The 25,927-nt window shown below is 63.1% G+C and overlaps 1 protein-coding gene across 1 annotated transcript; it reads right to left on the reverse strand.

Moving 5' to 3' along the window:
• Positions 1-64: 64 nt before the first annotated feature.
• PRRC2A (proline rich coiled-coil 2A) lies at positions 65-25,838 on the reverse strand. The gene is made up of 32 exons (XM_065415926.1): positions 25,688-25,838; positions 17,057-17,229; positions 16,759-16,936; positions 16,508-16,607; positions 15,693-15,765; positions 14,891-15,034; positions 14,321-14,472; positions 13,983-14,062; positions 13,628-13,767; positions 13,396-13,486; positions 12,871-13,075; positions 12,173-12,608; positions 11,302-11,513; positions 10,770-11,106; positions 8,709-8,904; positions 6,473-8,527; positions 5,897-6,132; positions 5,002-5,117; positions 4,765-4,900; positions 4,563-4,648; positions 3,942-4,169; positions 3,418-3,468; positions 3,156-3,233; positions 2,750-2,873; positions 2,604-2,671; positions 2,440-2,516; positions 1,422-1,665; positions 1,225-1,323; positions 944-1,138; positions 691-770; positions 513-606; positions 65-199 (listed from the first exon to the last, which is right to left on the reverse strand). Exons 2-32 carry the CDS (start codon positions 17,166-17,168, stop codon positions 65-67), a joined length of 6,558 nt encoding a protein of 2,185 aa, XP_065271998.1. The 5' UTR covers positions 17,169-17,229; positions 25,688-25,838.
• Between the last annotated feature and the right edge of the window lie 89 nt (positions 25,839-25,927).

The raw sequence follows: 25,927 nt of genomic DNA on the forward strand, positions 1-25,927 counted from the left end.
CCTAGAAATTAAACAGGGGGAAGGGGTCAGCCCCTCCCCACTCACTGAGGGGGAGGGGGTCGGGCTAGCGCTGGTGGGCGAGGCCAGGCTCCTGCTTGTCACTCTGGCTGGGGGGCCGGCGGGCGGGGGGCCCCTCGCGGGCTGGGGGGTGGCGCTCCCAGGGCCTGGGGGTCCAGCAGAGAACGTCCGACGGGGAGACCTGGGGGGAGGGAGAGTCAGACACGGGGTGCAACTTACCCCCCCACGTGCAGATCGGGGCAGCGCCCCCCAGAGAAGAGGGGCCCCAGGGGCCGGATCGGGGCGGCGCCCCCCCAGAGGAGAGAGGCCCCAGGGGCCGGATCGGGGCGGCGCCCCCCCAGAGGAGAGAGGCCCCAGGGGCCGGATCGGGGCAGCGCCCCCCCAGAGGAGAGGGGCCCTGGGGCCGGATCGGGGCGGCGCCCCCCAGAGAAGAGGGGCCCCGGGGCCGGATCGGGGCGGCGCCCCCCAGAGGAGAGAGGCCCCACCCCACTCACCGGCAAGCCGCCATCCGGGCGCTGGCTGCGGCTGCCCCCTGCGTAGCTGGATCCTGGAGCCCGGAGGCGGGAGCTGAAGGGGCCCACGCAGGCTCTGTGGGGGGAGAGGAGAGTAGGTGAGGGGGCCCCAGTGGGAGGGGCCCCCCTAGAGCTCAGCCCCCCCCCCACTCCCACTCACCTGCCCACCGCTGGGGCTCGACCCCCAGGACTGCTCAACTTCCGGTACTCGGGGAAGGGCTTCATCTCCATGGGGTGCAGCTGTGGGGAGAGGGGGACAGGGATCAGCCGGGGCTCCTCCTGCCCCCCACCTCCCTGGGCCAGCCCCCCAATCGGGGACACTGCCACCCCTCTGGCCCCCCCAGCTGAGTTCCCCCCAGCCCCCCACCTCCCTGAGCCAGCCGCCCAGCCAGGGCCCCTCCCGCCCCCTTTACCTCCGTGCGCCCCATGCCATGGGGGAAGGTGCGGATGGCCGAGGGGACCAGGCGCCCGGCCAGCTGCCCCGGGGGCCGCAGGGCCGGGGTGACGGGCACCAGGGGCAGTGGCGGGGGGGCAGCTGGTGCCCCCTGCTGCAGGGAGCCGAAGTTCACCACCGGGGGCAGCTGCGACTCCACCATGGGCAGCAACATCTGCAGGGGGGGATAGGGGTCAGTGCATGGGGCGGGGCCAGGGGCAGAGCCAGGGGCGGAGCCAGTGAGCTGGGGGCAGGGCTCACCTGCTGGGCGGGGCCCGGGCCCTGCAGGAAGCTGCTCTGGTTGGCCTGCGGCAGGGAGCCGGGGTAGAAATCCGAGGGGGGGTTCAGCTCCTGCCGCATCTGGGGGGAGAAGGAGGAGGAGCCTGGGATCAGGGGGCGGAGCCAGGTACAGGGAGCCCCGCCCCCTTCTCCCCCCCACCCCCAGAGGACCCCCGTACCTGGAGCAGGGGCTGCTCGGGGCCCAGCTGGCTGGTGCAGAAGGGGGGGCTGTAGAGGAAGGGGGGGGCCGCCTGGTAGAGCAGCCCCGTGGCCGGCAGCTTGGCCAGCTCGGCCGCCTGCAGGGCCGAGAACTCCACGTACTGCCCCTTGAGGGCCACCCCCGAGAGCAGGGCCGAGCCAGGCAGGACGGGGGCCGCCGGGGAGCCGGGGGCCGGGCCAGGCTGCAGGTACAAGTGCTGGGATCTGCGGAGACAGACGGGGTCAGCGGGGACGCGGACAGGAGACGCGGCTGGCTCTGGGGCGGGGCAGGGGGTTGGTTATCTGGGGACCCATTGCCCGACAGGCGGCTGGCTCTGGGGCGGGGTGCGGGGGCTGGTTATCTGGGGACCCCTCGCCCGACAGGCGGGTTGCTATAGGGGGCGGGGGCTGGTTATCTGGGGACCCCTCGCCCGACAGGCGGGTTGCTATAGGGGGTGCGGGGCCTGGTTATCTGGGGACCCCCTCGCCCGACAGGCGGGTTGCTATGGGGGGGGCTGGTTATCTGGGGACCCCTTGCCCGACACGCGGCTGGCTCTGGGGCGGGGGCTGGTTATCTGGGGCCCCCTCGCCCGACAGGCGGGTTGCTATAGGCGGTGCGGGGGCTGGTTATCTGGGGCCCCCTCGCCCGACACGCAGCTGGCTCTGGGGCGGGGGCTGGTTATCTGGGGACCCCCTCGCCTGACAGGCGGGTTGCTATGGGGGGGGGCGGGGGCTGGTTATCTGGGGACCCCTTGCCCGACACGCGGCTGGCTCTGGGGCAGGGGCTGGTTATCTGGGGCCCCCTCGCCCGACAGGCGGGTTGCTATAGGCGGTGCGGGGGCTGGTTATCTGGGGACCCCTCGCCTGACAGGCCGGTGGCTCGGGGGGGCAGGGCAGGGGGCTGGGCACAGGGGGACCCCTTGCCTGACGCTGACATGCGGCTGGCTCTGGGGCAGGACCCCTCCCCCGACAGGCTCTGGAGACCCCCACTCCCCTTACCTGTACGGATGCAGCGAAGGGGTCCCCGGGCGGAAGCTGCCGTTGAGCTGGGACTCCACGGGGGGGCTGGGCACCTGCTGGGGGGGGCAGAGGGCGCGGGTCAGACAGAGGGCCAGCCCCCCCCGCCCAGCCCCCCGGCCCCGCCCCGGCCAGACGGAGGGTACCTGGGCCACGCCGGGCTGGCTGCCGTAGAAGAGCTCGGGGTAGGGCCGCTGGCTCGGCCCCCTCTCACCTGTAGGGGGAAGCAGTGAGCAGTGAGACCCCAGGCCGGCCCCACGGCCCCCCAGCGCCCCATGCCGCCCGCCCCTACCTGAGTACGCCGAGGGCTCCGCAGGGGGGCAGGCGGCCGGCCCCAGGGCCAGGGCTCTGGGCTGGGGGGCCAGGCTGGGTCTGGGGGGCGGGAGCAGCTCCCACTCCCGGGACATGCCCACCAGCTGGGGAGAGAAGAACAGCAGGTGAAAAGCGCCCGGCCCCCTCCCCCAGCCGGGACAGGACCCTGGAGTCCTGGGATGCCCCTCCCACTCCCACTCCCCCTCCCGGGTCAGGACCCCGGAGTCCTGGGACGCCCCTCCCACTCCCACTCCTGGGACAGGACCCAGGAGTCCTGGGATGCCCCCTCCCCCAGCCAGGACAGGACCCCGGAGTCCTGGGACTCCCCAAACCCGACCCCCTCCCAGAGCCAGGACAGGACCCAGGCATCCGGGCCCCTCACTCACCCCCTCCGTGAGGCCCGGGGCCGGGGGCTCCTTGCCAGGTTTGTTGCCCTCGCTCACAAGCAGCCCCAGGTCAGTGTCCTGCGGGGACGGGAGCCAGGTGAATAGAACCCAGGCGTCCTGGCCCCCAGCCCCCCCAGAACCAAGCCCCCCGGCTCTAACCACTAGACCCCACTCCCCTCCCAGAGCCAGGGGAGAATCCAGGCATCTAGGCTCCCATCCTCCCGCCTCGGGTCAGGACCCAGGCATCCGGGGTGCTGCTCACCTTGTCGCTGGCCCCGAACTGGATGGGGGGGCCGGTGCTGGGGGTTGCTGGCTCCGGGCCAGGCTCGGCCCCCCCCCCCGCTCTCCCTGGCCATCTCGGCTCGCTGGGAGCGCTCCGTCCCAATGGGGCCCGGGCCGGGAGGGGCCCGGGGGAGGGCCGGGGGGCTGCCGGCCTGCTGGGGAGGGGAGAGGTAAGTCACGGCCCCCATCCCCGCACCCCAGCCGTTCCAACCCCTAGCCGATCAGCCCCCGCCCCAGCTGTTCCCCCCCAAGCCGATCAGCCCCCGCCCCAGCTGTTCCCCCCGAAGCCGATCAGCCCCTGCCCCAGCTGTTCCCCCCCAAGCCGATCAGCCCCCGCCCCAGCTGTTCCCCCCCAAGCCGATCAGCCCCCGCCCCAGCTGTTCCCCCCCAAGCCGATCAGCCCCTGCCCCAGCTGTTCCCCCCCAAGCCGATCAGCCCCCGCCCCAGTTGTTCCCCTCCCCTGCGCCATTCCCCCCCTCTCCGGGCCCCAGCCCCCACTCCTACCTTCTTGTCCTTGTGAGGGCTGGCGTCGGCGGGCGCCGGCCTCCTGCCCTGCTCCTGGGGCGCGGCCCCCTCGGCTCCGGGGGCCACGGACTCGGTGCCCCGTGTGCCCCCCACGCCAGGCTCAGGGGTCGCCTTCAGCCCGCCGTCGGGGGAGCTGCGCTGGCTGCAGCTGGCGGACGAGACCTGGGAGTCGCTGCTGAGATCCACCCCGCTGTCCGACTGGCTCATCTGGGGGGGTGGGGGGGTTAGGGGGCAGCCTAGACTGCCAAGGGAGAGCGCCCTGCTGCCCAGCCCCATAGAGCCACCCTGGGGCCATGGGGAGCCCTGACGGCCCGGGGAGAGCCCCCTGCTGCCCCCGCCCCACTCCCTGCAGCCCAGCCCCTAGCGCCGCCCTGGGGCCATGGGGAGCCCTGACTGCCCGGGCAGAGCCCCCTGCTGCCCCCCCGCCCCGCTCCCTGCAGCCCAGCCCCTAGCGCCACCCTGGGGCCATGGGGAGCCCTGACTGCCCGGGGAGAGCCCCCTGGCTGCCCCCCGCCCCACTCCCTGCAGCACAGCCCCTAGCGCCGCCCTGGGGCAATGGGGAGCCCTGACTGCCCGGGGAGAGACCCTTGCTGCCCTCACCTCCGTGCTGACGACGTCTTCAAAGGCATTTAACGGGTCGATCCAGGGCTCCACGGATCTGGGCCGGTAGCTTTTCCTGGGGGCACCTGGGGGGCAGAGCTCGGGTGAGGGGATCTATCAGCAGCCACCCAAACTGCCCCCTGCCCCCAGAGGAGGATCCAGCGCCCCCAGCGCGACTGGGTCCTGCCCCTCAGCTCCTTACTGGATTGCAGCCGGCTCCAGATGTGGGGCGCCAGCCCCTCGGAGGAGCTGCTCCTGCCGCGCTGGCCCAGGTGGGCACCCGGGGGGTCCTGCTTGGGGCTGGGGAAGCCGGGGCTGTGGGAATAGCCCAGGGGGTCCTGTGGGGGACAAAGAGGAGAAGTGTTAACGCCGGGGGGGGGGGGGGGGAGTGTGAGCGCTTGGGGGAAGGGCCCCCCCGGTTCCCACCGTCCCCACTCACCTCCTGCTTGTGGGGCCGGTCCCGGCGCCGGGGGAGGAAGCCGTTAACCCCGGGGACATCGCCCAGGGCCCTGGCGCCCGACTGCAGCAGCTGGGCCTTGGCCATGAACAGAGGCTCTGAAACCGAGAGGTGGGGTCAGTGTGTCCCTGCCCGCTAGGGGGTGCCGGCTCCCACCCAGCCCCACGGGCGGGGACTGGCTGGCTCCGGGGGCCAGGGAATGGGGCCCAGGGTCTATGCCCTCTAGGGGGCGCCGGCTCCCACCCAGCCCCACGGGCGGGGACTGGCTGGCTACGGGGGCCAGGGAATGGGGCCCAGGGTCTATGCCCTCTAGGGGGTGCCGGCTCCCACCCAGCCCCACGGGCGGGGAATGGGGCCCAGGTCCTATGCCCTCTAGGGGGTGCCGGTTCCCACCCAGCCCCACGGGCAGGGACTGACTGGCTCGGGGGGGGCAGGGAATGGGGCCCAGGGTCTATGCCCTCTAGGGGGTGTCGGTTCCCACCCAGCCCCACGGGCGGGGACTGGCTGGCTCAAGGGGTCAGGGAATGGGGCCCAGGCTCTATGCCCTGTAGGGCAGTGGGCTCCGACCTTTTTACACCCAAGATCACTTATTGAGTTTAAGGGCAACCCAGGATCTACCCCGCCCCTTCCCTGAGACCCCGCCCCCGTGTCCGTCACTCCCTCTCCCCAGGGGTTCGGGGTGTGCGTGCGGGCTCTGGGCTGAGCCTGGGGCAGGGGCTTGGGGTGCAGGAGGGGACATGGGGTGCAGCCCTCTGGGAGGGGGCTCTGGCTACCCCACCTCGCTCGCCCCCTGCTCCCATCCTGGCTGGGTTGTGGCCGGTGTGTGGGTCTCAGGGCAGTTCCCCACAGCCCGTGGGGAAGAGAGCGGGGCCGTTACCTCGGCTGTAGCCGCCCGGGTGGGCGGGGAAGGGAGCCGGCGGTGTGGGAGCCGAGGCGGGGGCGGTGCCGGGTGGCGGTTGCTTGGCGCGGGCACCGTGACGATTGCTCAGCTCGGCCAGGGCCTGTTGGATGCCGGCCGGGTCGCTGGGCACCACGTGGTCCAGCCGGTAGACGGCGCTGGTGGTGGGCCCGGGCGGCAGGCTCAGGCCCGGGGGGCGATCCTCCGCCGGGCGGCTGGGGGGAGAGCGAGTTAGGGAGGGTAGCTGGGTGCCCCCCAGTCCTGCCCACCTGCAGCCCCCCCAGAAATGTGTCTGTGACCCTTGGCCCTGCCCACCTGTGTCCCCCCCCAGTAACGGTCCATTGTCATTAATGACCTGTGCCCTCGTTATGAGCCCACAGCTCATCAGTCCCCATTAGTGCCTCCCCCCATCTCTGGCCCCCACCCCCCCGGGCCTGCAGGCCACTGGCAACACTGCCCCAATCCCCTCCCTCCCCCCGACCACCCCCCCATGTGCCCCCCGCTGTCCCTATGTCCGCCCCCGTTAAGTGTCCCCCTCCCCCGCGGCCCCCACACCTGCGGTTCCTGGGCGAGGGCCAGGTCCTCTTGTCCCCGCGGCCGCCGCCAGGCCCCCCGCGGCCCCCGGCCTTGCCCCCGCTGCCGGGCCCGGGGTTGGGGCGCCGGTTCTGCCGGTCCATGCCGGGCCGCTGGCTGGAGAAGCTGCGCTTGGACATCTCCTTGCGCTGGGCAAGGGTCAGGTCGGTGCTGGCCCCCCGGCCCCCCAGCGACGGGGCACCGCCCCCACCGCCCCCCTTCAGGAAGGCTTGGGGCGGGGGGCCCCCCGGCTCCTTCTCGCCCGGCCCACCGCCCCGGCGCTCGGTGAAGTCGCTGCTCTCCGAGGCCGTCTCCCACTCCTCGTTGGCCTGGTCCGAGTTCTGGTTGGACAGGTCGGGGGACTTGGCGCCGGCTGGGCGCCGGGAGGCCGTTTCCTCCGCCGGGGCGGGGGGTGGCGGGTATGCTGGGGCCCCCGGCCCGCCCCGCTGCTCCCCATTGAGCCGGGCCGCGTTGTCCCGCTCCTGCTTCAGCCGCCGGAAGCGGGGCGGCTTGTCCTGCTGCTGCGAGCGGCCGTGGCGCCGCCGGCGGGGGGGCCGCTCGAAGCTGCGATCCACCGCACCATTGGGGGGCGGCCCTTGCTGCTTGGGGGGAGCCTGGAACGCGGCCAGATCCTCTGGCCCCGGGAGAGCCGGCCCCAGCGCCGCTTTCTCCTTGCCGGGCGAATCCGGCGCTGCCTCCGGCTCCTGCTTCTCCGGCTTCTTCCCGGGCAGGGGCTTGGCCGGGGGACTCCAGGTGCTGGCTGGGGGGCGCCCCCCGCCACGGCCACGCCGAGAGGGCACGCCGCGGGGGGTGAAGATGCGGCCACCGCGGGCTCCCGGCTCCGAGAGGCGGGGCGGGATCTTGTCAGCGAAGCGGGGCAGGGCAGCTGGGCCCCGGTGCCGCTCCTCCTTGGCGGGCTGGGGGGCCAGCGGGGGCGGGGCCGCCTCCTTGTCCGAGTGGGCCACATCGCTGGCGCTCTCGTGGGTCTCGCTGCCGGTCTCCGAGCCGCGCTGGCGCCGGCGCTTGGGGATCTCCTCGTACTCGGAGCCCTCGCTGCGCGTCTCACTGGCGTTGCGGGGCCGGGCGCCACCCCCGCCGCCTGGGGGCCCCGGCCCCTCCTCCAGGCGGTAGAATGGCTCCCGGTAGCTGCGGAACTCCCTGCTGCGGCCCCGGCCCCCGCCACCCCGGCCGCGCCCGCTGTAGGCGCCCCGGAAGCCGCGCCCCCGGGCGAAGTACTCCCCCCGCCCCCGGGCGCGCCCGCGCCCCATGTAGCCGCCGCCCCCGCGGTCGTAGGGGCACTCCCGGCGTCGGCGGGTGGGCGACAGCGCCCCCTGTGGCTCCTTGGGGGGCCCCGCCACGCTGCCGTTCACCAGTGCCTTGGCTTTGGCCTCCTTGCCTGGCTTGGGGGGCTCCTTGGGGCCGGGCTGTGGGTCCGGTTTGGCGCCCGCTGGCTCGGTGCCCTCTTTGGCTTTGGGGCGCGGCTCCTCAGCCTCCTCCTTGGGGGGCGCAGGTTTCTTGATGGGCCCGGCTCTGCGTGGGGGCTTCTCGCCGCTTGGCGGCTCATCCGCCCGCCGGCTGCTGCCCGGCCGGGGGCCCCAGCGTGTCTCTGTCTTGGCCTCGCGCCGTGGTGGCCGGTGGAAGTCGTGCGGCTGGCGCGAGGGGCGCTCGGCCCGGCGCGGCGCCTCCTCCTTGGGGGGCAGGGCCGGCTCCTCCTTGGGAGGCAGGGCCGGCTCCTCCTTGGGGGGTTTCTTGGGCGCCGCCAGGGGCTCCTTGGGCTCCTCGGCATTGGGGGGCTTCTCATCCGGCTGGCGCTGGGGGGGCTGGGCCAGGGGCTCGGGGCGCCCGTTCCTGGCCAGCTCCCCTGGAGCGTTGGGGGGCAGGGCGAGGCTGGCTGGCCAGGGCCCCCCCGGGCGGGGCTCATCTCCCGGGAAGCGGTGCAGGGGGGCCGGGGCGCCATTCTCAGCGAAGGCCGGGTAGCTGCCCACGTAGGGCTGGGGGGTGGCGGCCTCCCGCAGGCGGACAGGGGGCGTCTCACTCCTGGGGGGAGAGAAGGGGCGTCATGCCTCAGCCCACCAGCCGGGCCCTCCACTACCTGCCCCAAGCCTGGCCCCCTACCTCCCCTGCCCCGCGCCCGACCCTCCTGCCCCCACCCCATCAATGCCCTCTGCTCGGCCCCACAGCTCCCCAACCCCCCACTGCCCCCATCCCCCCCACTCACCGCAGGCCTTTCTCCTCCTCATCTGGCTGCCGGAGGGGCGAGGCCAGGGGCCGGGGGTCGGCGGCAAAGACGTCTCCCCCCCAGGCCAGCTTGGGGTCCATGGGCGGGGTGCCCCGCTCCCGCAGGATCTGGGGGTGGCGCTCAAACTGCTCCGAGCTGGAGCCCCCGCTGTCCGAGCGCTCGCGGGGCAGCAGGCCTGGAGGGGGGCAGAGAGCACAGGTCAGAGGTCCGGCACCCCCGGGTTAGAACCACGGGCCCCCCGGCTCCTCCCCCCACAATGCACTTGGGGACCGGCCAGGGCATGGCAGCAGTCACATGACCCAGGAGTAGGTGGGACCAATGAATCACAGGACAGGCCAGAGCAGAGGGGAGGTGGGACCCAAACCACTGCAGCGGGCTGGGTCACATGACCCAGACCAGGAAGCTGAGGGGGGAGCATGGGGGCCTGATCATGTGACCAGGTGTGGGTGGGGCCCACAGGTCATCTGGCATCACAGACCAGGAAGGGACCTCGCCAGGCGTCCGGTCCGGTCCCCTGCACTCAGGGCAGGACTCAGTATTATCCAGACCATCCCTGGCAGGGGTTTGTCCAACCTGCCCTTAAACCTCCCCCGGCAACTTATCCCAGTGCGAACCCCCGACAGGACGTTTTTCCTCATGTCCAACCTAAACCGCCCTTGCTGCCATTGAAGCCCATTGCTTCTTGGCCTGTCCTCAGAGGTTAACGAGAACAATTCTTCTCCCGTCTCCTTGTAACCACCTTTCAGGTACTTGAAAACTGTGATCCCGTCCCCCCTCAGTCTTCTCTCCTCCACACTACGCAAACCCAGAGCTTTCAATCTTCCCTCACAGCTCATGGTTTCTAGACCTTCCTCATTTTTGTTGCTCGTCTCTGGACTCTCTCCAGTTTGTCCAACATCTTTCCTGAAATGTGGGGCCCACAACTGGACACAACACTCCAGCTGAGGCCGTATCAGCGCGGAGCAGAGCGGAAGAATTACTGCTCGTGTCTTGCTCACAACACTCCTGCTAACGCAGCCCAGAAGGATGTTCGGTTTTTTGGGAACAGCGTCACACTGTTGACTCCTATTTAGGTTCTGGTCCACTCTGACCCCAGATCCCTTTCCGCAGTACCCCTCCCTAGGCCGTCATTGCCCATTGTGTCTGCAACTGATTGTTCCTTCCTAAGGGGAGAACTTTGCATTTGTCCTACTAAATTTCATCCTGTTGACTTCAGACCATTTCTCCAGTTTGTCCAGGTCATTTTGAATTTTAATCCTGTCCTCCAAAGAACTCGCAACCCCTCCCAGCTCGGTATCGTCCGCACACTTTATCAGTGGACTCTCTCTGCCACTATCTAAGTCACTGATGAAGATATTGAACAGAACCCAGAACAGATCCCTGCGGGACCCCACTCGTTATGCCCTTCCAGCCGGACTGTGACCCACTGATCACTACTCTCTGGGAACGGTTTTCCAACCAGTTCCGCACCTTATAGTAGCTCCATCGAGGTTGTGTTTCCCTAGTTTGTTTAGGAGAAGGTCATGCGAGACCGTATCAAAAGCCTCACTAAAGTCCAGATATACCACGTCTCCCGCTTCCCCCTACGCACAAGGCTTGTGACCTTGTCACAGAAAGCTCTCAGGCTGGTCTGACACAACAAACCCACACTGACCGTTACTGATCTTTATCTTCTAGGTGGTTGCAAATCGATTGCTTAATGATTTGCTCCATTATCTGTCCGGGTACAGAGTGAAGCTACTGGGCTGTAATTCCCCGGTTTGTCGTCCTTTCCCTTTTCCCGTCTGCCAGGGCTTCTCAGAGAGAATCGCGAATGGCGCCGAGATCTCCTAGGCTGCATTTCAGCCGGCCCTGGTGATTTGAAGGCCTCTAACTCGTCTAAGTCATTTTTGACTTGTTGTAGACATGACCCAGGCCACAGGAGGGGGTTGTCAATGGGTGATCATGTGACCCAGGTCTAGCCCAGTTAATGTGTCACACCCTGGGCCAGGCGTGGGCGGGGCCAGCGGGTCACATGACCCAGGCATGGGCGGGGCTTACCAGAGGGGTGCACCCCGGGCGGGTAGAAGTCCATGGGCGGCCGCCCCTGCATCATGCGCGGGTCCATGTAGGGCGGGATCACCATCCAGCGGGGGTCAAAGTTCATCTGGGGCATGGGTGGGGGGCGCCCCATGGAGCCCGGGTACATGGCCTTGGGTGGGGCCTGCTGCTGGGGGGGCGGGGCCTGCTGCTGCCCCGCCCCCTGTGGAGGGTGGATACCGGGCGAGGGGCCCAGGCCCGCCAGGGAAGCCGCTGCCACCTGCTGCTGGGGGGAGGCGGGCACCGGGGGCGGCCCGTGCTGCTGCTGCCACTGCTGCTGCTGCTTCAGCAACTGCTCCTGGGGGGCACAGAGGGGTTAGGGACCCCCCGCGCCACTCCTCACCCCATAGCGAGCCCCCCAATGGCTCCCCCATGCCAGGCTGCAGCCCCCCCCACGAGGGCCCCCCCATGCAGGGCTGCAGCCCCCCCCCCCCGCCCCCAGCGAGGTCCCCCACAGTCCCCCTCCTCCAGCCCAGCGCCCCCCAGCTGTTACCTGCTGCTGCCGCTGGAACCGGGGCGGCAGAGACTTCTGGTACTTGGAGTAGCCCAGGTTCTGGGCCAGGGGCGGCTGGCGCGGTGGCACCACAGTCTCGCCCTTGGGCTCTGTCTTGGGCATGGCAGGGGCCACAGGGGGGGCCGGCACCACCACTGGCTCATCCGGGACCTCGGGCACCTCCTTGGGGGCGGGCGCCACAGGGGGCTCGGCTGGGGGAGAGCAGGGGGGTCAGTCGCTGGGCACGACACGGGAGCGGAGAGGCCTCACCTGGCAGCCACAGCTGAGAGGCGGCCCCTCTGGGGCGGGGCAGGTTACCCGGGGCCCCCGAGAGGCGGCCCCTCTGGGGCGGGGCAGGTTACCCGGGGCCCCCGAGAGGCGGCCCCTCTGGGGCGGGGCAGGTTACCCGGGGCCCCCGAGAGGCGGCCCCTCTGGGGCGGGGCAGGTTACCCGGGGCCCCCGAGAGGCGGCCCCTCTGGGGCGGGGCAGGTTACCCGGGGCCCCCGAGAGGCGGCCCCTCTGGGGCGGGGCAGGTTACCCGGGGCCCCCGAGAGGCGGCCCCTCTGGGGCGGGGCAGGTTACCCGGGGCCCCCGAGAGGCGGCCCCTCTGGGGCGGGGCAGGTTACCCGGGGCCCCCGAGAGGCGGCCCCTCTGGGGCGGGGCAGGTTACCCGGGGCCCCCGAGAGGCGGCCCCTCTGGGGCGGGGCAGGTTACCCGGGGCCCCCGAGAGGCGGCCCCTCTGGGGCGGGGCAGGTTACCCGGGGCCCCCGAGAGGCGGCCCCTCTGGGGCGGGGCAGGTTACCCGGGGCCCCCGAGAGGCGGCCCCTCTGGGGCGGGGCAGGTTACCCGGGGCCCCCAAGATGCCTCCTACCTAGCCCGGCGTCGAAGCTGCCGCTGGTGCTGCTGCCGGGTTTGCTGACCGGGGCTGGCTCCTCCTGGTCTCTTGTCTCCTCTGGGGGGGCAGGGGCCGGGGGGGCGGCAGCGGCCGGGGGGCTGGCGACGGCCGGGGCAGGGGGCGGCGGCGGGGGGGCGGGCGCTTCCTTGGGGGGCTCGGCTTTGAGGCGCTTGTCGGGGGCCCCAAACTTCTCGTCCAGGCGCTTGAGCTTCTCGGCGCAGGCGGCCCGGCGCTCCTCCTGCATGCGGCGCTCCTCCTCCTCCCGCCGCCGGCGCGCCCGCTCCACCGCCGCCGAGATCTCTGAGGAGGACTGCTTCCGCCGCTGGCGCCACGCCTCATCCTCGTCCTCCGGTGCCGGGGGGCGCGCCTGGGGGGAGGTGGGGGTCAGGGGGAGACGGGCACCTCCCACCGCCTCACAGCCTGATCCCTGGCCCGCAGCCCCCCCATGTCCCCTCACCCCCCCGCAGATCCCTGCCCCACAGCCCCTATATCCCCCCAGGCCCAGACTTTTCCTCTATACACCCCCTAAATCCTATTCTATCCCTCCAAGGTCACATCCCCCCAATCCCACACCTTATGAATGCTCCATCCTCCCCAGGGCTCACGCCCCACTGCCCTCAGATCCTTCCCGGAACCCCCCCAAAGTGAACCCTCCGCCCCCCCCCGACACTCACTGGGAAGTCGTTGGGCTGCCCCCAGTTGCCCCGGTTGGGGGGTGGGGGTGGCGGTGGCGGGGGGCGAGGTGCGGGGGCGGCGGGCGGTTCCTTGGCCCCCTCCGGGGGGCGGGAGCCCTCGGCCCAGGCCGCCTTGACAGGGGGCAGCTCCTCCTTGGGGCTGCTGGCCTTCTTGCCCTCGGGGCCCGGCCCCTCGCTGTCCTGGCTGGGGGGCAGAGGGCAGAGATCAGCAACAAACGCAGTGAGATGGGCCACGGCTGAGATCGGGGTGGGTGGGGCCGGGGCAAGCCCGGGGGTCTGATGCGGGACTGAACCAGGGGGTGGGGCGGACGGGTCAGCAGGACTGAGCTGGGGGACTGGATCCAGGGTTGTGGGGCTGGGCAAGCTGGTGGGTCTGATCCAGGGGGCTGAGTTGGAGTTGGGGGGAGGCAGCGATGTGGGGCACGATGGGCCGGTTCCGGGGGCCTGGATGGGCCAGTAAGTCTGAGGTGGGAGGGGTCGGGATGGGGCCGGGGTCCCTCTTACTGTTTCTCGGCCCCTTCCTCGTCAGACTCTTTGCCGTCCTCTTCGTCGCTGAATTTCAGCTTCTCGGTGTAATCCACCTCCTCGTGCGCGCCTGGCCAGACAGAGACAACTGGCGTCAGAGCCTGCCCCACAGCCGGACGCGGGGGCGCCCCGGGGCTGTGTGTCGAGGCCAGGGGGCAGCGGAGGAAAGGAGCTCCCCCCCACCCCCCGGATCCCCAGCGGGGGGCGCTACCTGCCCAGCCTTCGTCGTTCTCCTGGTCCAGCTCGTCGAACTCCTTCAGATCGTCCTGCCGGAGCACGGGCGGGCGGCTCACCGGCTCCGCCGCGCGCTGGGGGGGCTGCGAGGGGCGGGGCCCAGCCAGCCGCGGGAACCTGGGGGGAGGGAGAACCATGGAGGGGCTAGGGACAGAACCCAGGAGTCCGGGCTCCCAGCCCCACCCCCCTGGACCGCACTCCCTCCTCCCCCCTCTTCCTCCGATCCAGGGACAGAACCCAGGAGTCCTGGCAACTGGCTGCAACCAGTAGACCCCACTCACCCCCAGAGCTGGGAAGAGAACCCAGGCGTCCTGACAGCCCCCCCAACTCACCTCTGTGTGTCCGGGGTGGGGTAGCGGTAAGGTCCCTGCGGCCCATACGGAGGCGGGAACGGGAGGTACGGGGGGTACATCTGTGGGGAGACGGGCCGTTAAGGGGGCCCCCCAATGCTGGGGGGGAAGAGTTCAGCCCCCACCTGTCCCCCCTTGAACCCCGATCTGCTGAGCCACCTTCAGTCACGGAGATGGATCACTCCCTGGATAGGTGTCCGCCCCCCACCTCTTCCCTCCCCCCCACTCCCCATGGAGCAAACCCCCCCACCCTGCCCCTCCCCACAGAGAATCCCCCCCGCCCTGCCCCTCCCCACAGAGCAACCCCCCCCGACACTCACGAATGGTGGCATCATGCCCCGGTAGGGAGGGAAGTGGGGCGGGGCGGAGGCCTGCATGCCCACCCCGGCCCGCCCGTCGGGGGCTCCGGGGTGCTGCTCGGGCACCTCCCCGTCAGTGCCCCGCCCGCCTCCATCCCGCCAGCTCGTCGCATCTGCAAAGGAAAGGGGGATGAGGTAAGGCAACGCGCTGCCGGGGGGCTGGTTATCCAGGGACCCCCAGCCCCTCTGGGGCGGGGCACGGGGGCTGGTTATCCGGGGACCCCTGGCCCAGCACAGAGATGCAGCCCCTCTGGGGTGGGGCGCAGAAATGGGGGAGCAGCTGAACAGAACAAGGTCATGGCCCGCAGAGAAGGGGTCTCCCCAGTCCGGTTGCCATGCGCGGGGGGGACCGAGGGGACACACCCTGGGGCAGGCAGGGGCTGGCCAAGGTTTGGCTGGCATAGCCGGGTTCAAGGCTCAGTTAGGGGGCCCAGCACTTTGGGGTCTTTGATGTCACAGGCCCCCAGTGCCGCCCTGGGACACCCCTGCCTGGGAGGGGGGGCGCCCCTGGAGGGGAGGGGCGGGGCTCACTCTGGGGGCGGAGGTTTGGTCCGGGCCCATACGACGCATCGGTAGTGTCCTTTTCTTTGCCAGCTTTGTCCTGGTCTCCAGCCGCCTGCAGGGTCGGAAATTCCTCGCGAGAGAATCGCGACAGTAGGCTTGATCCCTTTCCACCTGCGGAGAGAGGGAGGCTGACTGACTAGCCCACCTCTATGACCCCGGAGGACCATGGAACAGAAAGAGTTGTCCCCTCTATGACCCCGAGGACCAATTATCTTCCAGCTCTATGACTCTTCAGGACCAAAGGGGTGAGAATTGCTACGTCTATGACCCTGGTGAACCGATCAGCCTCCACCTCTTTGTAGCTAGACGCAAGAGGCTGTGACGTGCCAACTCGCCAACCCCTGAGGGCCAATGTCTTTCATTTCTATGACCCTGGAGGACCAAGCCAGGGAACTGCCTGGCAGAATGAGACTGGGGCCCACCTAGCCTGTCTCTGAGTGGTCAGGGCCAGCTGCTTCAGAACCCAGCCCGTGGGTGGTGCCCAATGGGGGTGGGCGTGTCCTTCCTGATCACTGGCTCAGCAGCTGGCTCATGCCCTGGACAGTTGGTGGTTGGGGTTCGAGCCCTCACGTCTCATCCCCTCTAACTGAGCCTGAGAGCTCCCATCAGCCATTGAAGTGTCTGAGCCTGCTAGGCTCTTTGACTCCATGACATCAAGTGGCAGAGAGTTCCCCGGGTTAACGTTGTGTTTGACATTAGAGCATCCCCCTAAGAAGCCCCAGCTCCCTGCCCCCAAGCCCCACTCCAGGGGATCGGTAAACGAACTCACCATCTCCTTGCGCTCCATGGGTAACGCTGGCCTGTGCCCAAGACTTTACCCCGCTTGCTACTGTAGGGGGATTCTGACAGAACAAAGGAGGGGGAGGGGTTAGTTTGACTCTGGGGACTGCAGCCCCCTTACCAGCCTCCCAAGATCCACCCCCAGCCCCACGTTCCCAGCTGCTCATTGAACAGCTCCCACTGGCTGATTCTCAGATCCTGCCGCCAAGGCTGGGAAGCTCCTTTGGCAGAGAGCGGTTACAGGCCGCAGCACCAACCTCCAGCACTAGCGCCCCCTGTGGCCCTAGGAAATGCCAGCGGGGTCTAGGGGCCAGTGACATGGACGCAGGCTGGTTGCAAGAGAGAGAAATCCTGAGTTCTCTCCCCGGCTCTGGGAGGGGAGTGGGGGCTGGTGGGTTAGAGCAGGGGGGCTGGGAGCCGGGACTCCTGGGTTCTCTCCCCGGCTCTGGGAGGGGAGTGGGGGCTTAGTGGGTTAGAAAGGGGGGCTGGGAGCCAGGACTCCTGGGTTCTCTCCCCGGCTCTGGGAGGGGAGTGGGGGCTGGGAGCCAGAACTCCTGGGTTCTCTCCCGGCTCTGGGAGGGGAGTGGGGGCTTAGTGGGTTAGAAAGGGGGGCTGGGAGCCAGGACTCCTGGGTTCTCTCCCTGGCTCTGGGAGGGGAGTGGCGTCTAGTGGTTAGAACGGTGGGCTGGGTGTCAGGACTCTCCTTGTTCTCCATCCTGGACACTGTTTGGGGAGTTACCCTAAAGGCATCCCCAGGATCTTGATCTCTGTCAAGGGAGACACCCCCCACCCCAATGTCTTCACCTCGGGTGCTGTTGGGGGTCGTTTCGGTGGGTTTGAGGCAGACGTCTGTGAAGCCGGCGGCGACGGCGATTCCGGCGGCTGAGCTGTCGAGGCATCGGTACTGAGACGGAGGGAATGAATGAGGCAGAGAGAGAGAGAGAGACACAGACTTCAGACCTGGGGCCTGATGGGAGCTGGCGCCCCCTAGAGGGGAAAGGCCCCGTTCCCCTGAGCCAGGCCCACACCCACTCCGAGGGGGGACGGCTCCTCACCTCTTTGGGTCTGACTGTTCCTGCTTGCTTGCCCATCCTGTCCCGTCTTTTGGTACTAGTGAGACGTTGGGGTCATTGCCTTTGTTTTCCGCTTTTAAGCTTGGCAGGTTCGCAGGGGGTGGCATACGCCGGGCAATGGCAACTTTCCCGAGACTCTGCAAGCCATGGCGAGGGGCTACTGTAGGGGGAGAGAGGTTAGGGCCTGTTCTGACCCCCCGCCCTGCTCCCTGCAGCACAGCGCCCACTACAGCCCCCTCCACCCGCCTCCCTGCAGCACAGCGCCCCCTCGTGCCTGTACCTGTTGGTTTCTGAATCTCTAAGGACTTTCCCTTGTACGTATCAAACAGGTTGAGCGACGAATACTTTTTTCCATCCTTCCCCTTTGCTGTTTGCCCCAAACGATCTGACATCGCGCTGGAAGGTCATTGAGTACGTTGGTTCCTCCTGGCGCCTCGCGAAACGTGCCTCTGTCTGCAGGGAGGACAGTGGTGAGAACCCAGGTGTCCTGGCTCCCAGCCCCACCCCCTCTAACCCCACCCCCCAGCTAGAGCCCAGGACAGGACCTGGGAATCCTGCCATTTTTCTGCCCTTCCTAGTTTCCTTGTCACCTTTACAAATTTGCCTTTTCGCTGAAAGTGGGTGTTTCAAGGGGAATTGGTTTGAAGCTCTGTGTTCATGTTAGGTCCCACACAAACCACCTCACCCACTTCCTACAAGAGACCATTTTAAAAAAAGAAAACGACAGAGACAGCATCAGACAAAGTGACCCTTTGTTTTTTTATGAGAGTGGTTGAGTCCCGTATGGTTTTTATTTTAAGTCCAGGAACGTGAGGGTTTGTTATAACAATAGATCAGCCAATCCAGCATCCCTGGGAAAGGTTTTGCTGCAATTTTGCTTTGGATTTCAAACTTTCCCCTTGCAACATAAACAACAACAGGGGGGTGAAGGAGATCTGGCTCTGAATGCAGTCCATACTTCCTCAAGGCCACACAACAGGGAACCAGGAATGAGGGGGTATTTCTGTAGTTCCAAACAAACAAGAGAAGATGAAACTGACGGGGCCATTTGCGTAATGTGGCCCTGAGGCAGTTGGTGTTTTCCTTCCAGGTCAGACCCGGGGCAGGGAAGGGAAGTGTTTCTAACCCCTGGGGTTAGTTTCACTCCATCCTCAGTGCCTGCGCCTGCCCCTTTAAGGACACATCCTTGACTCACCCTCTGAGCCTGAGCTCAGCACAGCTGAGACGCCTGGGATCGCAGGGTCTCCCTGACAGCTGGGGTCCAGCTCAGCGCTGGGGTCACATGAGGACATGGGATGGGGCTGTCTTGGATTTCAGGAGGGGCAGCTCACCCCAAGTGCCTGGCGATGGGGAAATCCAGCCTAAAGCTGCCTGGAGTCAGCCATATGAAATCTCAGCCCCCCAGCTCTAACCCACCAGCCTCCATTCCCCTCCCAGAGCTGGGGAGAGAACCCTCTGCTCTAACCCACCAGCCCCCACTCCCCTCCCAGAGCCAGGAGAGAACCCAGGAGTCCTGGCTCCCAGCCCCCCCTGCTCTAACCCACCAGCCCCCACTCCCCTCCCAGAGCCAGGAGAGAACCCAGGAGTCCTGGCTCCCAGCCCCCCCTGCTCTAACCCACCAGCCCCCACTCCCCTCCCAGAGCCAGGGAGAGAACCCAGGAGTCCTGGCTCCCAGCCCGCCCCCCCCCCCAACCCACCAGCCCCCACTCCCCTTCCAGAGCCGGGGAGAGAACCCAGGAGTCCTGGCTGCCAGCCCCCCCTGCTCTAACCCACCAGCCCCCACTCCCCTCCCAGAGCCAGGGAGAGAACCCAGGAGTCCTGGCTCCCAGCCCCCCCCCCCCCCGCTTTAATCACCAGCCCCCATTCCTCTCCCAGAGCTGGGGACAGAGCCCAGAGTCCTGGCTCCCAGCCCCCCAGCTCTAACCCACCAGCCCCCACTCCCCTCCCAGAGCCGGGGAGAGAACCCAGGAGTCCTGGCTCCCAGTCCCCCCTGCTCTAACCCACCAGCCCCCACTCCCCTCCCAGAGCTGGGGACAGAGCCCAGAGTCCTGGCTCCCAGCCCCCCAGCTCTAACCCACCAGCCCCCACTCCCCTCCCAGAGCCGGGGAGAGAACCCAGGAGTCCTGGCTCCCAGTCCCCCCTGCTCTAACCCACCAGCCCCCACTCCCCTCCCAGAGCTGGGGATAGAGCCCAGAGTCCTGGCTCCCAGCCCCCCTGCTGTAAAGCAGGACCGGTGTCTCGCCAAGGGATCTGCAGCACTTTCCAACCGAAAGCTAAATCTGTGCGCTCGCTCTCTGAAATCACCGCGCCCGATTTCCCCATACTTCCTGGCTGAGCCAACACCCCCAGCCCGGAGCCGGAAGACACAGCCGGGCAGAGAGGCTGCAGCTGGGAGGAATTCTCCAGAGCCCAGCCAGGCTGCAAGCGCTCCCTTGGGAGGGCCTGGGAAAGGGAGGAATAAAACTGGCCGCTTTTAGCAGCCATGAGGGGGAAAGGGAGGGGTGGTGGGAAAAGAACCAGGGATGTCTCTCCCCTCCACCCCCAGCGCAGACCGATTTAGGGGAGGTTTGGGGAGGACAGAATCCATGGCGCAGAGAGATGGGATTTGGAAATCACAGGCCATGGGGCGGCTACTGTCAGGGAAAGAATAACGGAACAGCCGACAGAATTACACACCCTGTCGTTTGGGATTTCCAGCCTGCCAGGGGAACAGGTGAGATTCCCTCACCTGGGTGACACAGGAAAACTCAGAGCAGATGATCTAATGGTCCCTGAAAACCCATGACTCCACTGCCCCAAACCGACAGGTGATAATGTTACAGCCACACCCCAAGGAGGTCCTCCTGATATTGATGGCTGGGCTTATTTTCACAGATTAAGGCCAGAAAGGATAACTCTCAGCCTGGGCTACGTCTTCACTACCCGCCTGAATCGGCGGGTAGAAATCGATCTCTTGGGGATCGAATTATCGCGTCTCGTTGGGACGCGACAATCAATCCCCGAATCGACGCTTGTACTCCACCAGCACAGGTAGGAGTAAGCGCCGTCGACGGGGGAGCCGCGGAGGTCGATTTGCCGCCGTCCTCACAGCGGGGTAAGTCGGCTCGGATATGTCGAATTCAGCTACGCTATTCGCGTAGCTGAATTTGCGTATCTTAAATCGACCCCCCCCCCCCCCCCCCCCCGTAGTGAAGACGTAGCCTCAGTCTGACCCCCTGTACAACAGGCCACTGCTCTGCCCTGAATTAATTCCTGGCTGGATTTTCAGAAGGTGGGGAAGGAAGCAGAAGGACAGGAACCTGTGACAGAGAAAATAAAAGCAGAAACACAATCCACCCCGAGAACAACCCCTAAAATAGCCTAAGAATAAAGAGGGGGGTAAATCAATCCTTACAAAGAACAATTATCCAATCTGGACGGAGTAAGTAACAAATAATATCGCTAGCAAAAAACCATCCTGCTAATGGAGAGGTGTAGCCAAAGCATCCAGAATTATCGCTAACAAAACTACTATTAACAAAGGAAGGGCACAAACAAATCCACATGAAAACTAGGCAATCCTCTTACAATCTACCCAGAATAATCAACCGCTGTTAAACGAGGAGGGATGGAAGGAATCAAGAAAAAACGACTGGTCAAGAACAGGAGGGGGAAAAAAAGCCAGAATCTTAATAAATACAAAGATTGTAAATAACCCACGCAGCGCAAAGACACCGGTACGAGCCTCTGTGTTCCTAATGGCTACCAATATTAATTCATTTCTCCGGTGGGTTATGTACGCTGCTCTGTAGTCGTAAAGACCATCCTGCATTTTCTTTCCAGAAAGGCAGCCGTGTGGCCTAGCAGATAACGTGCTGGACAGGGACTCAGGACACCTGCCTTGAACTAGCTCCATCCTGGCCTCTTGGGTGACCTTAGGGGAAGTCACTTCCCCGTGACTCAGTTTCCCCATCTGTAAACTCAGGAGAAGGACATTGACCCTTCTTATGAGAGCTAGCCATGGAAAGTGCTAGGTAAAAGCTAAGGGTCATTATCGCGGGGTGGGGCCCAAATCTTAACAGCAGCTTTTTTTGTCTCAAGAGCAGTACACCTCTACCCCGATATAACGCGACCCGATATAACACGAATTCGGATATAATGCGGTAATGCAGTGCTCCGGGTGGGCAGGGCTGCGCGCTCCGGCGGATCAAAGCAAGTTTGATATAATGCGGTTTCACCTATAATGCGGTAAGATTTTTTGGCTCCCGAGGACAGAGATATATCGGGGTAGAGGTGTACCTGTATTTGCAAACACTTTAATTCTTATTGTGTATGTGGATTGTTCACACCTCTCTATTTGTTAGCAAGACATCCAGAGCCACAAAGATTGTTAAGATTTAAAGGGGAAACAATCCAGTCATGGCGTAAACACTTAACGAAAACACTTAACAATACTATGCATGCCTCTTATCGGCTGGCAGTACCTTGTGTTAACAATGTCACACCAAATATGGCTAAGAAATACAAGATATTGTTAAGAAATATTGCTAAGAAAGAAAGAGAATACAGGATATTCTTAGGAACAAAGGTTAAAATGCACCCAGAATAAATATCCTGTTAAATATTGTTAAACGGAACGTTAGCAATACACACACACAATATACACGGTTAACAAACGAACAGGGGATACAACTACCACAGAATGACAGAAACGTAGGCCTGGAAGAGAGAATCTAGCCCATCCAGGCAGGATTAAGTGTACCTGGTACATAACACCACAGTGAAATACAAATATTGTTAGATAAACAGGACGATCACATCATAAAGTGAGGAGTAAACAAGACAATATTAATAACTGGTCCAATTCACAGCTGTGTCCACTAGATCCCGAAAAATACAAAACATTAACATGATTTATATATAATTAAAGGGTGAATGATACAGCACGGGATTAACACGTATCGTGTGAATGCCCATCTTTGAAATCCTGTGTTAAAATTGTAACGCCATGACAATTATCTCCCACAAATGGCTGCAAGTTACTTAGAGATCAAGGGGCAAAACACCTTTTTTTGGGGGGGTGGGGGAGAACCTTTATTTTACAGATATTTGATTGGCAGATGGAAGGAAGCTGTCGGAGAAGGAAGCAGAGAGGTTGGGTTTCTTTAAGCACCAATCCCTCTACATCTGAAGTATCCAGGAACAGGGCAGCATCCACTCGAACTCGCTGGGAAAGTGACAATTGATACTGTGTTTTAATCTTGTTTTGGGACCAGGCAAACCCTCGCTATTCAGGTGTCCGGTTCTTTGCACAAATTTTGATCATTCAAATGATGGATTTTCTTTTTAAAGGGCCCATTCCAGTCACATGTAACATCGGCTGCCCCTCGAACAGTGTATGGAGCTTTAGAATAAGTGTAATTTTGGGGCCTAAGAGAGATGATGCATGCTAATATTCGTGGATTATTTATCTAGTAATTAAAGGGAAGGTTTAACGATCTCTCCTGGCCTTACTTACAGGTAAATCAGAATTCTTCCTCCGGTCTCTTTGCAGCGATGGTATACATTTAGTTCCCTACCACGAAACGTAGAAATTTGGCTACATTACGGATGCTCCATCATGAGCACTGAAGGGAGACGAAAATAAAGATTCCCCTAGGAATAATTTTCGCGTCACCCCCACAAAAAGGGGATCCATTCACAACTCAGCAAAACGTACTGGTGTCGTCGGGTAACAATAAGTGTACAGAGAGCCGGTTATTCTGAATATCACTGCAGATGGAATTAATAAACCATTCGGATCTGGCATTCATCAGCATAACCAGGGTGGTCCCTGATGTCAATACACAAATACAGCTCTACCGGGGGGTTAGTTCATTATAATGTCTGTTCATTTAGAATGGTTTATTAATTTAGCATTGTCTTTGGTAGAGTGCCACCGGCATACTCCTGGGGAGGCCTCTTAAAACCTTTACAATGATTGAATTCATGAATGTTTTTGCATCATAAATTCCAGGGGGGTAAGAGACCCCCAGCCTTAATCTGAGAGTCGCCATGATACACAGATACGGACTGACTATTCAATTCATCATTAGATGTCAAAGACACCTCACCGATGTCGACATTGCCTGGACCATGCAAATCAGAAGACCCCACCCATAATTTTAGCTGCTTCCTTTCCCCCCATTCCTAATTTTCTTGTAACCCTAAGCATGCTGCCAAATTAACCTCGATTCTTCGGTTCTGTCCCAGCCCTCCAGATTTTCACGAGAAAGACAACACAAAATATGGTGATAATTTGCACCGACTGTGCACACCCACATTTTAACGAAAATAAAATAGCGAGGGATACCAACCCCACCTTCCCCCCTTCACTCCCCCATCTTTTAAACACCCACATAATGGTCAGGAATTTCTGTTCAATCTGTATTATTAGTCCTACAGTACACACAGCACGGTATGCATTCTTTATTATATTCTCTCGTTTTTATTTAAATTACCAACTCCACAGCCCCAAAATGTAATGGCTTTCTAAAGCTAAATGGATATTTATTAATAATTCACACAGATCTCTTATTTTACTTCTTTCCTAGTTTAAAATAAAAAAATCAAGACCGAATCCCCTCCACACCCCAAATTTCACTTTCAACATAATTTTAAAAAAATAAATCAGATAATGACTTAATATAAATAATGTAGCTGCTGAAGCCTGAGTTGGCATTATAAAGGGGTGGGGTAGTATTTCGATTCCACCTCGTATATACCTCCCCAAATTCAATGGTATTAGCCCTAAACGTTCTTTATGAGAAAAGGATAATTACGGGGTAAGAAAGAGAAGTAAAATAAGAATCCAGCCCCCAAAACCAACACAAACCCGCTGATTCCCACCCTAATCACAGACTGATAATGAATCTGTGATTGCTGCCTTCAACTGGTAGGTGTAGGGCGGTGCTGAAATATAGGGTAGAGTTCAAATTGACCACCCCAAAACGGCAGCACCCCCCCTCCCCAAATAAACATCCATGTGGATTTTTTATTTTTTTTGGTTATTGGGGCTTATTTCTGTGGGGGGTGATACCCAGACCTTCCTTCATCCCGTCACCACACCCCAAATGTGAATCACCCCGATATCATTTTAAAGGAGGGACTGACGGGTTTGTAGGGGTAAAGCTACACACCACCACCAAAATAAACCCCCAAATCTCCACACCACCATGATTATCATTTAAATTGCCAATGGTTTATTTTTTTAGGGTGGTATCAAACTACTGGCTAATTCACCCCCTATTCTACTATGAGCACCCCATATTTTCTCCTTCCATTGCAATGGAATATTTGTAGGATGGGGAAAATTAGGAAAAGCTCCCCCCTGCTTCATAATCACCTTCCCCTACCCAGATTTCAGCAACACCCCGATTTCCAGCAGCCTGAAAATGTGGGACTGGATTCCCCCCCCCCAGTAATTTAAAAATACGAGGGCGCTGCCAAGAAAGGAGGGGGTTCATTTAGATCCACCCCCCTGCTGTGTCCTAAACCAACACCCCAGAATGAGGAAAGTTGTCTATTACCCCAAAATTGGGGTTTAGTTGTATTTTTTTTTTTTTTTTTTACAGCGGTTTAAGATTTTTCTCAGGTGTGGTTAAAAAGAAAAGGAGGTTTCCACGAGATCAACAGGCATGCACCCCAAATTTCAGTACCATCTCACTAGCGTAGATGGGGTTTTTCAGATGAATTCAGGGTGCCACTTTAAATAACAGGAGGGAAAGAGAGAAATTAAATGGCACCCCTGTTCTGCCACCAGCATGCACCCCACATTTCAATGACAGACCATTATTTCCATGATAATTTCGTCTTACCCCCCGCAAAAGTGGGCTGGGTTTTTGGCAGTGACTTAAATACTTTAGGGTGCTATAGAAAGAATGAAAAGGGATTTAATTAGCCCTGATTGACTCCCCCCAAATCTCAATACCCCAATACATGAAACAATGCCACCCCAGAAATACAGATGAGGTTTTTACAGTGGCTTTGATTTTTTCCCCCAAAGCAGCGGGTTCACTTAGACACAGCCCTGTTCTGGCATCAACGTGCACCCCAAAATTCACAGTCACCCCAATAGTAGCATCAAAAGCCCACCCAAAATGAGCGTTGAGGTGTTCCGTGGGGTTGATTTTTTTTTTTTTTAATAGGGAAACAGAGAAAGAACAATGAGATTCACCCCTTGCCCAGACATCCCCACGGACCCCAGATTTCTGTGGTACCCCAAGACCGCTCCTACAAATGTGCCGGGACCCCACAAAGAGCGGGCAGGATTTTTCCAGTGGGTTGAATCGTGGGGGTAAAATTGACAGCCATGGGGGAGAAGGGGGTGACAGCAGCCTTCACCCCGTCTCTCCCCACCTGCCCAGCCCCCCCCGATACCCTCACCCCAAAAACCCCATTAACCCCCCATTCCCCTTTAAACTTGTGGGGTAGCTTCAGTGGCTTTGAAATTCTGGGGCCAAAAGGGGGGTGCAAGGGGATCCAGGCCCCCCACTGCATACACCCCATGGTGACCCCTCATGGAGCCCACACCCCAGGGGGGACAAGTTTTGGGGAATTGTGGGGGCACTACTCCCCCCTCAACAGTCACTTGAACCCTCCGCTCTGAGGCTCTGTATTGGGGTGGGTTAGTGACCCCAGACGCCCCCCCATGGGGCAAATGGCCCCTGGAGGTGGTAGTGGAAGCGATTTGGGAGGGGATGGGGGGGTCCAGGGGGGAGGATGGGGGCCCCCGAGGGGCGGATGGATGTGGATGAAGATGGGGGGGTAGGGAACAAGATGGCGGAGGCCTGAACGTTCTACCGGCTCGAGCCGAGCCGAGCCGTCTCCCCCCCCGCCCCCTTTCCAGGACTGAGAGCCGAGCCCAGCGGGTCGGAACCGGGTCGATACCCACCTCTTCGGATCGGGCTCGGTCCGCTCTATCCGGATACGGGCTTCCCGAGAGCGGATGGGGGCGCCAGGCGGAGGATGGATGCGGATTACGGCGGGTCCCCCCCCCCTTGTTTTATTTTTTTTTCCAGGGCCCGATGTGGGAGCCTCGGCGTCTCGGCACCGACTAAACGGCCATCCGGGTCCCAGGCCCCGGCGGCGCAGGAGAGGCCACGCCCCCACGCTGCGTAAGGGCGGGGCTAGG

The sequence above is a fragment of the Emys orbicularis genome, chromosome 13 (assembly GCF_028017835.1).
Source record: "Emys orbicularis isolate rEmyOrb1 chromosome 13, rEmyOrb1.hap1, whole genome shotgun sequence".
Taxonomy (NCBI): domain Eukaryota; kingdom Metazoa; phylum Chordata; order Testudines; family Emydidae; genus Emys; species Emys orbicularis.